The 13752-nt window shown below is 37.6% G+C and overlaps 1 protein-coding gene across 2 annotated transcripts in view; it reads left to right on the top strand.

Moving 5' to 3' along the window:
- Window positions 1-13752, top strand: part of SCYL2 (SCY1 like pseudokinase 2) — a 55185-nt gene that overhangs the window by 25674 nt on the left and 15759 nt on the right. For both annotated transcript variants that reach the window (XM_043440402.1, XM_043440403.1), the window contains exons 4-10: window positions 1019-1163; window positions 2886-3035; window positions 4834-5055; window positions 5475-5591; window positions 6180-6305; window positions 10590-10766; window positions 12356-12478. In XM_043440402.1, the coding sequence (XP_043296337.1) occupies window positions 1019-1163; window positions 2886-3035; window positions 4834-5055; window positions 5475-5591; window positions 6180-6305; window positions 10590-10766; window positions 12356-12478 (1060 nt within the window). The remainder of the gene's footprint in view (window positions 1-1018; window positions 1164-2885; window positions 3036-4833; window positions 5056-5474; window positions 5592-6179; window positions 6306-10589; window positions 10767-12355; window positions 12479-13752) is intronic.

A 13752-nucleotide genomic window follows, 5' to 3' on the forward strand; every position in this document is an offset into this window, starting at 1 on the left:
TGGTGGAGGGGAAGTGAAGTGAAGTTGCTCAGTCGTGTCCGACTCTCTGCGACCCCAAGGACTGTAGCCTACCAGGATCCTCAGTCCATGGGGATTTTCCAGGCAAGAATACTGGAATGGGTTGCCATTTCCTTCTCCAGGGGATCTTCCTGACTCAGGGATTGAACCCGGGTCTCCCGCATTGTAGGCAGACACTTTACCATCTGAGCCTCACAGGGAGTCTCCTGGTGGAGGCAGAAGATAATAAAGGTGACTTTCTTCAAAAGGTCCCATGCAGGCACTGCTACACTCAGTGCCCCCACCCCTGCAGCAGGCCACTGCCGACCCACGCCTGCGCCAGAGGCTCCTGGACGCTCCCACCCGCTCACCACCCAGAAACAGGACCCCCCCCAGCCCCTGGCCAGCACTCAGCATGCATACCTCTCCTAGGAATGTGCTATGGAGGATAAGTACCGGAGCTTGCAAAGTACCAGAGCAGGCCCCACGGGATACCGTGTTTCCCAAAGCAAGAACAGAAGGGTATTCACACTGTTTCTAGGTGCAAAGGACAGTCTGAAAGATGCAAAAATACTGTGCCATCCTAGGGCTCCAACAACTCACAGAGGTCTCAAGTGACATAATTCAGGGCCCTCCCCACCCCCCACAAGATATTTATTTGTTCCTAATAGTGAAAAAAAGAAACGTGGCCGGCTTGTGTGAGCTCGAGCCATGTCCTGACTCCTCTTGCTCCAGAGGCATCTGGGAAGTCTGCAGTTTCCTTTGAGCATATTCTGAAAATTATAGCCTTAGAAATAAGGGTAATATAACAGTATTCTAAATTAATTTACTGGTTTTCCATAAAGAATATCAATTATTCAAAAAGCACAGTGGTAACTATCCAGTGTGATTCATACACAGAGCTTCCTGACTCTGCTTTGTTAGTCTAAGTATGTTATAGTAGTGGTGAAAATGAATCTAAACTTGTCTGCCTTCCTGGTAGTTATATAGGACCACTCATACTTTTCTTTTTTTAAAACAGGGACTGCTTGGCATTTTGCACGGAACCAGTTTTTGCCAGTTTAGCCAATGTTCTGGGTAACTGGGAAAATCTACCTTCCCCTGTGTCTCCAGACATTAAGGATTATAAACTTTATGATGTAGAAACCAAATATGGTTTGCTTCAGGTATGTATTTTTATTCATTGTGTGGATGGAATATTTTCATTCAAAAGTATTTTTATAACCATTTCAAATTTAGCCATATAAACTGCTTTATGTAAACCTTTGCATCTTTTTAGTAATTTAAAAATCATTTCTATGTTCTAGAATTTCTCTACAGTTTATTTTTAGGCTTAAATTGTATTTTCAATGTATGAAACGTAACATTAGTAACCTTTGGAGAAGAGCACTTATTGATTGGTGAGTCACGTGTGGTTCCTTTTTTATTTCTTTGAGTTTTAAACCTTCAGAATGCATCTCTTAAGTCCATTCCACTTTTGCTGATTTCCTTCCCCTACTTACTAAAATATCTTCAGCTTTATAGATAAATTTATACAGTAGATTCTTTGTTTTGGGGACAGAGATAATTTTGTTCATTATTTTTAACAGCTTTATTAAGGTATAATTAATTAGCATACAGTAAACACATATTTAAAAATACACAGCTATTAAGTTCCTAGGTAGAACCATCACTGCAGTCAAAAATAATGTACGTATCCATGACCCTCCAGAGTTTCCTCGTACCTATTGTAATCCTTACCTCTTGCTCTTTGCTACCTTTCTGTCTCTCATCCCAGGAAACCACTGACCTGCTTTCTGTCACTATGAATCAGTTTGTATTTTCTAGAATTTTCTAAATGAAATCATACAATATGTACTGTGTTTTTGGCTGGGCTTCTTTGAATCAATCAAATTATTTTGATATTCATTCATATAGTTGTGTGTATCAGTACTTCTTTTTATTGCTGAGTAGTAGTCCATAGAATGGCTATACCATAGTTTGCTTGTCCATTCACCCATTGACAGTCGTTTGGGTTGTTTACAGTTTTGGGCAATTGTGAATAAAGCTGCTATGAATATTCATGTACATGTTCTTGATGGACATTTAATTTCACTTCTCTTGGTTAATTACTAGGGAGTGGGATGACTAAATCAAACAGTATGCATATAGTTCATCTTCTAAGAAAATGAAATAGTAATACCATTTTGCATTCCCATTGCAGTATATAAAAGTTACGTATTTTTTCACATCTTTCCAAAACTTGGTATGGTTGGTCCTTTCAAATCCAGTCTTCACTTTTTGTTAACAAATAACCATGGTGATCTCAGGCAAAAATATAAAATTATCAAATATTAATCCAAATTAAGAATGAGTGAACATCAGTTTGAAAACTGAGCACAATACTAAGAAAAATTTAATTTCAATGTGGAGTATAAGTATAAAAAATATTAAGAATTAGAATCAAATTTACGAATGTATTTCTTGATATTTCAGTTCAGTTCAGTTCAGTCACTCAGTTGTGTCCGACTCTTTGTGACCCCATGAATCACAGCAAGCCAGGCCTCCCTGTCCATCACCAACTCCCAGAGTTTACTCCTGTCTGTTAATTCAGAAACCAGATTCTCTCACTTTTCACACTCAGGAACTGAGTAAATTTGGGACACAAAGTCTTTTCTTTTACTTTTGTGTATGTAGAAAGGAACTTAAATAAGTAGTTGCTCTCTGTTTGGGGAGTTTTTGTTGCTAATGCTTAGAATGCTCTGGCAACTTTCTCTACACTTTTGCATTTATGAAATTTAATAACCTGACATGTACAAATTATTATTGGGAGAAGCAGCAAATTTGATTATTATGAGACATTTGTTAATGTATTTGAATGTAAAAATATCTTTTATTCCCATTTACAGGTTTCTGAAGGATTGTCATTTTTGCACAGCAGTGTGAAAATGGTTCATGGAAATATTACACCTGAAAATATAATTTTGAATAAAAGTGGAGCCTGGAAAATAATGGGCTTTGATTTTTGTGTATCATCAACCAATCCTTCTGGACAAGAGGTAATAAAGGTTTTATTCTTCTAATTTTTTTAAAGCTCTGGAAATTTTTGAATTGCATCTGAAATAGATTAGAGAATTTGTATGTCAGATGATGAGATGATTGGATGGCATCACCAACTCAGTGGACGTGGGTTTGAGCGTAGATAGATACTAGAGGACAGAGAAGCCTGTGCTTAGTTGCTTAGTTGTGTCTGACTCTGTGACCCGTGGACTGCAGTATGCCAGGCTCCTCCATCCATGGGATTTTCAGAAAAGAATACTGGAGTGGGTTGCCATTTCTTCCTCCAGGGGATCTTCCTGACCCAGGGATCAAACCTGCGTCTCTTGTGTCTCCTACATTGGCAGGCAGATTCTTTACCACTGGCATCACCTGGGAAGTCTGACAAATGTGTATAAATAGGCTTTGTGGTACTATGGTATGTTTAAATTTATAGCTTTATAGAAAATTTCTCATGTTCATTGTACCTACAAATATTTAGTACACTTTTTCCGCAATAATGTTACTTGAGAAAAAGTGCTAGAGTTAAGCAGATTTGAGCACTTTTGGGTTAGGTAGGTTTTTTCCCCCTCAGAATGTCGGGTACAGGAACAAACATTGTGAATTTAGCAGTGTTTCCCCAACTTATTGAACCACAGAATCTTCTTTAGGGAGCATGATAGCAACAACAGCAGTGACAGTCATGGCTAATGTTTATTGAAGCTCTTTCTAAACACTACCTGTATATTCACTTACTATCCTTGCAACAACTCGGTGAGGTATAGGAATAATACAGATGAGCAAGTTAGACTCATAGAATGAACTAACCTGCTTTAAGTTTAGGCAGGTGGTAAGCAGCAGAGCTAAGATTTGAACCCAGTTTTTCTGACTAAAAAGCACCTGTTACTTAGTGATTATGAAACCTACTTATTTATGCTTAGGAAAACACTGCAATATTTCAAATTTTTACTATGTAGTTGTTAAAGAAACCATGATTTGACCTACAATATATTTGCAATATAAGTAAACATTTTTAGGGGAAGCAGAAAGAATTAGTATTGGTTGAGGTATACTATGGTTCAGGCATTGTGCTGGGCCTGTTTTCCATACATTTGTTTAATTTTACAACAGCCTTTTGGACCTGTTAACTAAATCACATAGCTCATTAGTGAAAGAACAAGGTTTTATTTTTTTTTTTTTAAGATTTTTTTTTTTTTAAATTTTTTATTAGTTGGAGGCTAATTACTTCACAACATTTCAGTGGGTTTTGTCATACATTGATATGAATCAGCCATAGATTTATACGTATTCCCCATCCCGATTCCCCCTCCCACCTCCCTCTCCACCCGATTCCTCTGTGTCTTCCCAGTGCACCAGGCCCGAGCACTTGTCTCATGCATCCCACCTGGGCTGGGGATCTGTTTCACCATAGATAGTATACATGCTGTTCTTTTGAAATATCCCACCCTAAGAACAAGGTTTTAAACAACTATAATCTACTTGAGCTCGTAAGTTTGAAGCCTGTATCAGAAAACAGGCTAGACCTTTCCATGTTCAAAATGCATCATATAGTATACAGATTTGTTTTCTGGAAGAGAGTGCCAGTAATCTCAAAGTTATAGGAGTTCTTATTCTATCTTTTAGCTTGTTTCATGCATGTTGTAGTTTTGGGATTTGGGGAAATTTAGAATTGAAAGTGGTGGTGACGTTCTTGCTTGCATGACTGAGTATGAATTTAAAACTCAATTGTTAGTACTTGACAATGGTTTGCTTTAATTTGACATATTTAATCCATGTGATCATTTTTCTATCCTTTTATAGCCTAAGTTTCCATGTAAAGAATGGGACCCAAATTTACCATCATTGTGTCTTCCAAATCCTGAATATTTGGCTCCTGAATATATACTTTCTGTGACCTGTGAAACAGCCAGTGATATGTACTCTTTAGGAACGGTCATGTATGCTGTATTTAATAAAGGGAAACCTGTATTTGAAGTTAACAAGCAAGATATTTACAAGAGTTTCAGCAGACAATTGGATCAGGTATTTGCCTTTAAATATTTGCTTGCATTAAAAATGTATTAAGTGTTTCTTATTTTTTTTTCCTAAAACATGTTCAGAAAATTCTCTACACTGGGAGGAGTGTCTCATATTTGTTCTCATAAAATCAACATAACAAAAGTAATTCTTAAGATTAATGTTTGTTACTACAACTTTAATCATGGCATTTATTTACTAGAATGAAAATTTAAATATGGCCTAAAATACTGGGCATTTTGCTTTAGGAATAGAGACAATTTCAGGTATTAAAAGACACATTTTAGTTATCTTCCAACAGCAGTTTGTTCAATCTAAAAATACTTTTAGTAAATTTCAAAAAGATTTAAATGGACTGTTCACAATATAAATGTGTATCTTTTGAATATTTTATATTCATATTTAACATTATCACTCTTGAACAGTTGAGTCGTTTAGGATCTAGTTCACTTACAAATATACCTGAAGAAGTCCGTGAACATGTAAAACTACTGTTAAATGTAACTCCAACTGTAAGACCAGATGCAGATCAAATGACAAAGGTGAGTATATATTAATTCCTGCCTTAGATGGAGGGACAAAGAATGAGTTAAAGTTGATTAAGTACTTCTGAAGATTTACAATATAGTCCCCGGATAATGTCTATATTTGTGAAGATATTAAATATTCAGTGTCCATTAATCTTAAGGAATTAAACAATTTATGATATAAGTGCTCTGATATAAAGTTAAGATTTCAAAGAGACATGATAGTTACAGTTGGGCGTGCAGAAGTTCTAGACATGCTAAGAGTTCATAACCCTCTTAATTCACTCATATAAGCATGGATTTTAATAAGTGGTACTGTTCATGGCCTCATGATATTTTAGTTACTCTTTGAATATTTTACTAGTTATGTAAAGTTAATGTTATTGTGTAGCCAGTTCAGATTCTGATTCTGAAAAATTGACTTCAAAAAGAGGAGTAATTTATTATTTCTTATTCTGATTTTTACAATTAGAATTTTCATTAAGTTGTCTTTAGCATTTTGCTAAATGTTTCTGACTATTGTTTTTTTACTATACTGTGTCAGTTTCACATATGAGAAGTATTTCGATATTTATCAAAATAATTTTACTTCTCTGTTTTTAGATTCCCTTCTTTGATGATGTTGGTGCAGTAACACTGCAATATTTTGATACGTTATTCCAAAGGGATAACCTTCAGAAGTCACAGTTTTTCAAAGGACTGCCAAAGGTTCTGCCAAAACTGCCTAAGGTTTGTTGTTGTTTTTTAAATAATCGGTCCCTTCTCTGTGTTTCATTATATGCTGTCTTCCACTTGTTTGCAGAGAGGGGAGTTGTATGTATGGATTTTTGGCTGTGCTGGGCCTTTGTTGCTGCATGGGCTTTTCTCCAGTTGGTGGCAAGCAGGGGCTGCTCTCTAGTTGTGATGCACAGGTTTCCCATTGCGGGGGCTTCTCTTGTTACAGAGTACAGGCTCAATAGATGTGGTGCACGGGCTTAGTTGCTCTGCAGCATGTGGGATCTTTCTGTTTCAGGGATCGAACTCATATTTCCTACCTTGGTGGGTGGGTTCTTTTCACTGGGGCCACCAGGGAAGCCTAAGGTTTGTGGTTGATCAGTTTGTTAGTAGTCAGGAGTTTAGTGTTTAAAATTTACTTTGACTTCACTATAATAACACTTCCCCCCAAAATGTAACTTGCCAAGGGTACATAAATGTCCAAAAGTCTACCGACTGAAGTCATGAAAGTTTAGTGGATCTTTTTTACATGGTGGAAAAATAATTAAATAGGATAAAAAAATTAGAAGAGTTCAGTTCAGATCAGTTCAGTCACTCAGTCGTGTCGACTCTTTGTGACCCCATGAACCACAGCACGCCAGGCCTCCCTGTCCATCACCAATTCCCAGAGTCTACCTAAACTCATGTCCGTTGAATTGGTGATGCCATCTAACCATCTCATCCTCTGTCATCCCCTTCTCCTCCTGCCTTCAATCTTTCCCAGCATCAGGGTCTTTTCAAATCAGGTAGCCAAAATATTGGAGTTTCAGCTTCAACATCAGTCCTTCCAATGAACACCCAGGACTGATTTCCTTTAGAGTGGACTGGTTGGATCTCCTTGCAGTCCAAGGGACTCTCAAGAGTCTTCTCCAACACCACAGTTCAAAAGCATCAATTTTTTGGCGCTCAGCTTTCTTCACAGTCCAACTCTCACATCCATACATGACCACTGGAAAAACCATAGCCTTGACTAGACGGACCTTTGTTGACAAAGTAATGTCGCTGCTTTTTAATATGCTGTCTAGGTTGGTCATAACTTTCCTTCCAAGGAGTAAGCATCTTTTAATTTCATGGCTGCAGTCACCATCTGCAGTGATTTTGGAGCCCAGAAAAATAAAGTCTGATGCTGTTTTCACTGATTCCCCATCTATTTGCCATGAAGTGATGGGCCCAGATGCTATGATCTTAGTTTTCTGAATGTTGAGCTTCAAGCCAGCTTTTTCACTCTCCTCTTTCACTCTCATCAAGAGGCTCTTTCGTTCTTCTTCACTTTCTGCCGTGAGGGTGGTATCATATGCATATCTGAGGTTATTGATATTCCTCCTGGCAATCTTGATTCCAGCCTGTGCTTCATCCAGCCCAGCATTTCTCATGATGTACTCTGCATATAAATTAAATTAGCAGGGTGACAATATACAATTGACGTACTCCTTTTCCTATTTGGAACGAGTCTGTTGTTCCATGTCCAGTTCTAACTGTTGCTTCCTGACCTGCATACAGGTTTCTCAAGAGGCAGGTCAGGTGGTCTGGTATTCCCATCTCTTTCAGAATTTTCCACAGTTTATTGTGATCCACACAGTCAAAGGCTCTGGCATAGTCAATAAAGCAAAATAGACGTTTTTCTGGAACTCTCTTGCTTTTTCGATGATCCAGTGAATGTTGGCAATTTGATCTCTGGTTCCTCTGCCTTTTCTAAAACCAGCTTGAACATCTGGAAGTTCTCGGTTCACATACTGCTGAAGCCTGGCTTGGAGAATTTTCAGCATTACTTTACTAGTATGTGAGATGAGTGCAATTGTGTGGTAGTTTGAGCATTCTTTGGCATTGCCTTTCTTTGGGATTGGAATAAAAACTGACCCTTTCCAGTCCTGTGGCCAATGCTGAGTTTTACAAATTTGCTGGCATATTGAGTGCAGCACTTTCACAGCATCGTCTCTGAGGATTTGAAATAGCTCAGCTGGAATTCCATCACCTCCACTAGCTTTGTTCATAGTGATGCTTCCTAAGTCCCACTTGACTTCCCATTCCAGGATGTCTGCCTCTAGGTGAGTGATCACACCATTGTGATTATCTGGGTCATGAAGATCTTTTTTGTATAGTTCTTCTGTGTATTCTTGCCACCTCTTCTTAATATCTTCTGCTTCTGTTAGGTCCATACCATTTCTTTCCTATATTTTGCTCCTCTTTGCATGAAATTTTCCCTTGGTAACTAATTTTCTTGAAGAGATCGCTAGTCTTTCCTATTCTGTTGTTTTTCTCTATTTCTTTGCATTGATCGCTGAGGAAGGCTTTCTTATCTCTCCTGGCTATTCTTTGGAACTCTTTATTCAAATGGGTATATCTTTCCTTTTCTCCTCTGCTTTTGGCTTCTCTTCTTTTCACAGCTATTTGTAAGTCCTCCTCAGACAGCCATTTTGCTTTTTTGCATTTGTTTTTCTTGGGGATGGTCTTGAACCCTGTCTCCTGTACAGTGTCACCAACCTCCGTCCATAGTTCATTAGGCACTCTGTCTATCAGATCTAATCACTTGAATCTGTTTCTTATTTCCACTGTATAATCATAAGGGATTTCCCCACTTTCCTCAATTTAAGTCTGTATTTGACAATAAGGAGTTCATGATCTGAGCCGTAGTCAGCTCCCGGTCTTGTTTTTGGTGACTGTGTAGAGCTTCTCCATCTTTGGCTGCAAAGAATATAATCAGTCTGATTTCGGTGTTGACCATCTGGTGATGTCCATGTGTAGAGTCTTCTCTTGTGTTGTTGGAAGAGGGTGTTTGCTATGACCCTTGGGTTCTCTTGGCAAAACTCTTATTAGCCTTTGCCCTGCTTAATTCTGTACTCCAAGGCCAAATTTGTTACTCCAGGTATTTCTTGACTTCCTACTATTGCATTCCAGGCCCCTATAAAGAAAAGGACATCTTTTTTGGGTGTTAGTTCTAAAAGGTCTTGTAGGTCTTCATAGAACCGTTCAGCTTCTTCAGCGTTACTGGTCGAGGCATAGACTTGGATTACTATGATATTGAATGGTTTGCCTTGGCAACAAACAGAGATCATTCTGTCGTTTTGGGGATTGCATCCAAGTGCTGCAGTTCGGACTCTTTTGTTGACTGTGATGGCTACTCCATTTCTCTAAGGGATTCCTGCCCACAGTAGTAAATATAATGGTCATCTGAGTTAAATTCACCCATTCCAGTCAATTTTAGTTTGCTGATACCTAGAATGTCAACATTGACTCTTGCCATCTCCTGTTTGACCACTTCCAATTTGCCTTGATTCATGGACCCAACATTCCAGGTTCCTATGCAATATTGCTCTTATAGCATCGGAACTTGTTTCCATCACCAGTCACATCCACAACTGGGTATTGTTTTTGCTTTGGCTCCATCTCTTCATTCTTTCTGGAGTTATTTCTCCACTGATCTCCAGTAGCATATTGGGCACCTACCACCCTGGGGAGTTCATCTTTCAGTGTCCTATCTTTTTGCCTTTTTATACTGTTCATGGGGTCCTCAAGGCAAGAATACTGAAGTGGTTTGCTATTGTCTTCTCCAGTGGACCACATTCTGTCAGCACTTGGACATTAAACATCAGAAGAGAAGTTGTAAACTGTCATGGAAATCACTGTCTCACTAGCAGTTAAGGGGTTACTTCAGTATGATACTAGTCTCTCCAGTTCCTCTACTCTTCCTTCCTGTCTTAGTAAATTGTGAGGATAACATGGTCTAAAAATATTAATGAATGCTAAAAAAGCCACTCTCTGGAAAACTAGTTAATTTCTTTGTAAAAATAATTCCAGTGTTTAATCTATCAGATACTCATTGGTTATATACTGTTTGTGTAGCCCTTTACCCAGACGCCCTGGAGAATAAATGGGAAACAAAATATTGTCCTTGTTTTCAAGGCCCTTTTAGTAAATGTAGATGGAGTTAACATGCACGAAACAATAATTTACACTATGGGATATGAATCATAAGTAATGAAGAAATTAAGAGGAGAACTATATTAATGAAGACTAATTAGGAAAGATTTCCTAAAGAGTGACCATATATCCCCTTTTCTCTGTAATGTTCCCAGGTTATGTCTTTTGTCCTGGCATAATTAGCAATAGTAATATTTTATTCTCAAAAGTGTCCCAGTTTCAACTATCAATTATATAGTCACTTTACCCAAAAAGATTGGAGGTGTTAGACGCTTAACTTCAATGTTAATACTAAAGACCTGATACAAAGTTTAATTTTAAGAAAACATTTTTGCCTTTCAGCGTGTGATTGTGCAGAGAATTTTGCCTTGTTTGACTTCAGAATTTGTAAACCCTGACATGGTACCTTTTGTTTTGCCCAATGTTCTACTCATTGCTGAAGAATGTACCAAAGAAGAATATGTTAAGTTAATTCTACCTGAACTTGGGCCTGTCTTTAAACAGCAGGAGCCAATCCAGGTATGTATGTAGATATTTTTTCCTGTTTATCTGCAGTTATTTAGTGGTCTTAGTCAATGATAACTATCACTGAAAACAAAAGGAATGGATATCTGGCTTTTTAAAAATTGAGGTAAATATGAGAGATTTGCTTTTCCAATGGTCAGAAGCTATTTTTCATATGCTTGAAGTGAACCATTCCTAAAGTTAATAGTTGAACTTTGCAAGTAAATGTCTATAGCTGTCAACAAGTTACTATCTCAGCTAAATTGTAGTGAGGTTTTACATGTGTTATATTATTCCCATTGGCCTTACTGAAAGTTACAGGTTTGGTAAAATAAATATTTATTTTTCTCCTTCACTTTTAAATATTTCTGTTTTTCTGCTTTGTTATTGAATCTTTAATTTGTATATGGTTTGTGTCAGTTCCCTTTATTTTATTGATAATAAATAGTTTCACTAGAAGAGGGAAAATGCTTCCAGCACCATGGGAGTCATATGTGTATTGTTAACAGAAAATTTAATTAGAGTCTGATATAGACTCTATTAAAATATTTATTCCCCAGATTCCAGGTGCACTTGATGTAAGGGAGCAGTAGGGTGCCATACTTCAGTTAGAATCTGGCCGCCTTCATCTCCTTGGACGAGTCACTACTCTCTTACAGCTTCTGTTTTGGTCACTTCTGAAGTGAAAGGAGTTGTTGAAATTAATTGAAATTTTCTAGCACATGGTAAATATTACTAAGTTTCTGATACTACATGGCAGTAGCTTATTGGTAAACTGTTGAGTACCTAATTTAACGGTTTAATGACAGGATGTTTGTGGTCCTTCCCTTGAAAGGAGGGAAACAGAAGGAAGTCTGTGGTAGTCAGGCACGAGTTCCTCTGCCTGAGAAAGGGGCAGGTGAGGGAACTGCAGGGTTTGAAGCAGAGTTTTCCAAACATGGCCAACGTGTCAGGAAGAAAAGCAGTGGGGTTGCATGTCCACCAACTTGTTCGTCAGACAGGAGCCTAAGGGGTCTATCCTCTGAGCACTTATTTGCCTTCATTCTTTGCATTTTCCCCCCTTACTAGTCTAGCTAAAAATCCCTTCTAGTCTGCATAAATAGAAGGGATGGTTTGTTCCTGTCACTTAGCTATATGGTGGCAGACAAATGATCAGGGACAACTGAAGATGTTTCTCTCTAGAATTTTTCCTGACAGTCCTTTTCATTTCTGTACCTTTTCTTGTTTTGACCTTCATAGAAGCCAAGTGATGGAATTACTTCTTTGAGACGTCTGACTTTGCTGCCCCCAGACTTTTGTTTTTTACCCAGTAGCTTTCTAGATAGTTGGTACTTGTGGGTGAGTGATGTATTACTGAAGATATGTGAGAGTTAGGAAATTAGCTTTTATTTAAATATTTAAACCAAGAACAGATGTTAAATATTGTGCTTCTAGAAACATAAGAGACTTGATTTATATGTTTTTGTCTTCCATGCCTTCAGGCTAGCAACATGGTAAGTGTCAAAATACATAACTTATTCTTTTGAAGCAACTTTAAATTTTGGCATATGTAAAGTGGCATAAAAATTCTAGACTTTGATACATTGTTCCCCTTGTATACACAGATTTTATTAATCTTCCTCCAAAAAATGGATCTGCTACTAACCAAAACTCCTCCTGACGAGATAAAGAACAGTGTCCTGCCAATGGTTTACAGAGCCCTAGAGGCTCCCTCCATTCAGATCCAGGTATAATATTCAATTTTTTTCTTTTAATGATGATTTTGATTAGTAAAGCAAAAGAAAGAAGTAAAGTACCTTTTAAGTTTGTCATAAAATTTTTATATAAAGCTCAGTAATACATATTAATGAGTTTGTGAATTTCATTATGTACTTTTAAAGTATATCCACTCCTAACTAATTTGAAGAATCAATTGATGAATACCAGTATTAATAAAGTAAAATGATTTATTGTTGTTTTTACTTATCAGAAACGTACTATTCTGGAAGGTTTGATTTATTGTAGTTTGGATCGCTATATACCTTCTGCTAAACGAGTAATTACCATATGAATGGAAATGGCAAACGTGTGTGTGCCTTTTTCTTATGAAAGCGCTAAGCAGGCGCTCCCCATACTCATGATTTTTCATGCTTGGTAACTCAGCCTTCTGTTCCGAAATGTTGCTTTTGAATTGAAGTTAATTTGTATAGCAGGTAGGTAGAAAAGCAGATAATAATTTAGTGTGAGCATCCCTAATGCATGAAAAGTCATGCATTCATGTTACAGAGTGCTTTAAAACATTGCATACTTTGCCAAACTTCTGGTTCATCGCATACTGTGCCAAATGTTCTTTGCTACTAAAATTTTGGTTCTGTGGATTATCTGGAAAAAAAAGTTTGGGTTGCTATTAAAAGTATAATTTAGTTTGAGCTTTTTTCTTCTCTACTGTGGAAAGAACATCTCACTGAATAAAAGGTTTCATATTTAAAAGTTTATACTCTCTTTGCCAGTGTAGAGATTCTAGTAAAGAAAAAATAGAAGTTTAATTTTTATAAGTTGGTGACCTAGCTTTTTTTTTTTTTTTATGTGAACCTAATACCATACCTATATGGTCACTTTTTTGATTCACTTCAGTCTTTATCTGAGGTCTTTTATATTATTCAAAATTGCAAAGTTGATTTAAAAATTTTTCCTTATAACATCATTTCTTACTTCCTTTATCCAAATGACATGGAATGATTGGTGTACTTCAGTTTAGTTCAGTTGCTCAGTCGTGTCTGACTCTTTGCGACCCCATGAACCGCAGCATGCCAGGCCTCCCTGTCCATCACCAACTCCCAGAGTCTACTCAAACCCATGTCCATTGAGTCGGTGATGCCATCCAACCATCTCATCCTCTGTCATCCTCTTCTCCTCCTGCCTTCAGTCTTTCCCAGCATCAGGGTCTTTTCCAATGAGTCAGCTCTTCGCATCAGGTGGCCAGAGTACTGGAGTTTCAGCTTCAACATCAGTCCTTCCAATG

The sequence above is a fragment of the Cervus canadensis genome, chromosome 21 (genome assembly GCF_019320065.1).
Source record: "Cervus canadensis isolate Bull #8, Minnesota chromosome 21, ASM1932006v1, whole genome shotgun sequence".
Taxonomy (NCBI): domain Eukaryota; kingdom Metazoa; phylum Chordata; class Mammalia; order Artiodactyla; family Cervidae; genus Cervus; species Cervus canadensis.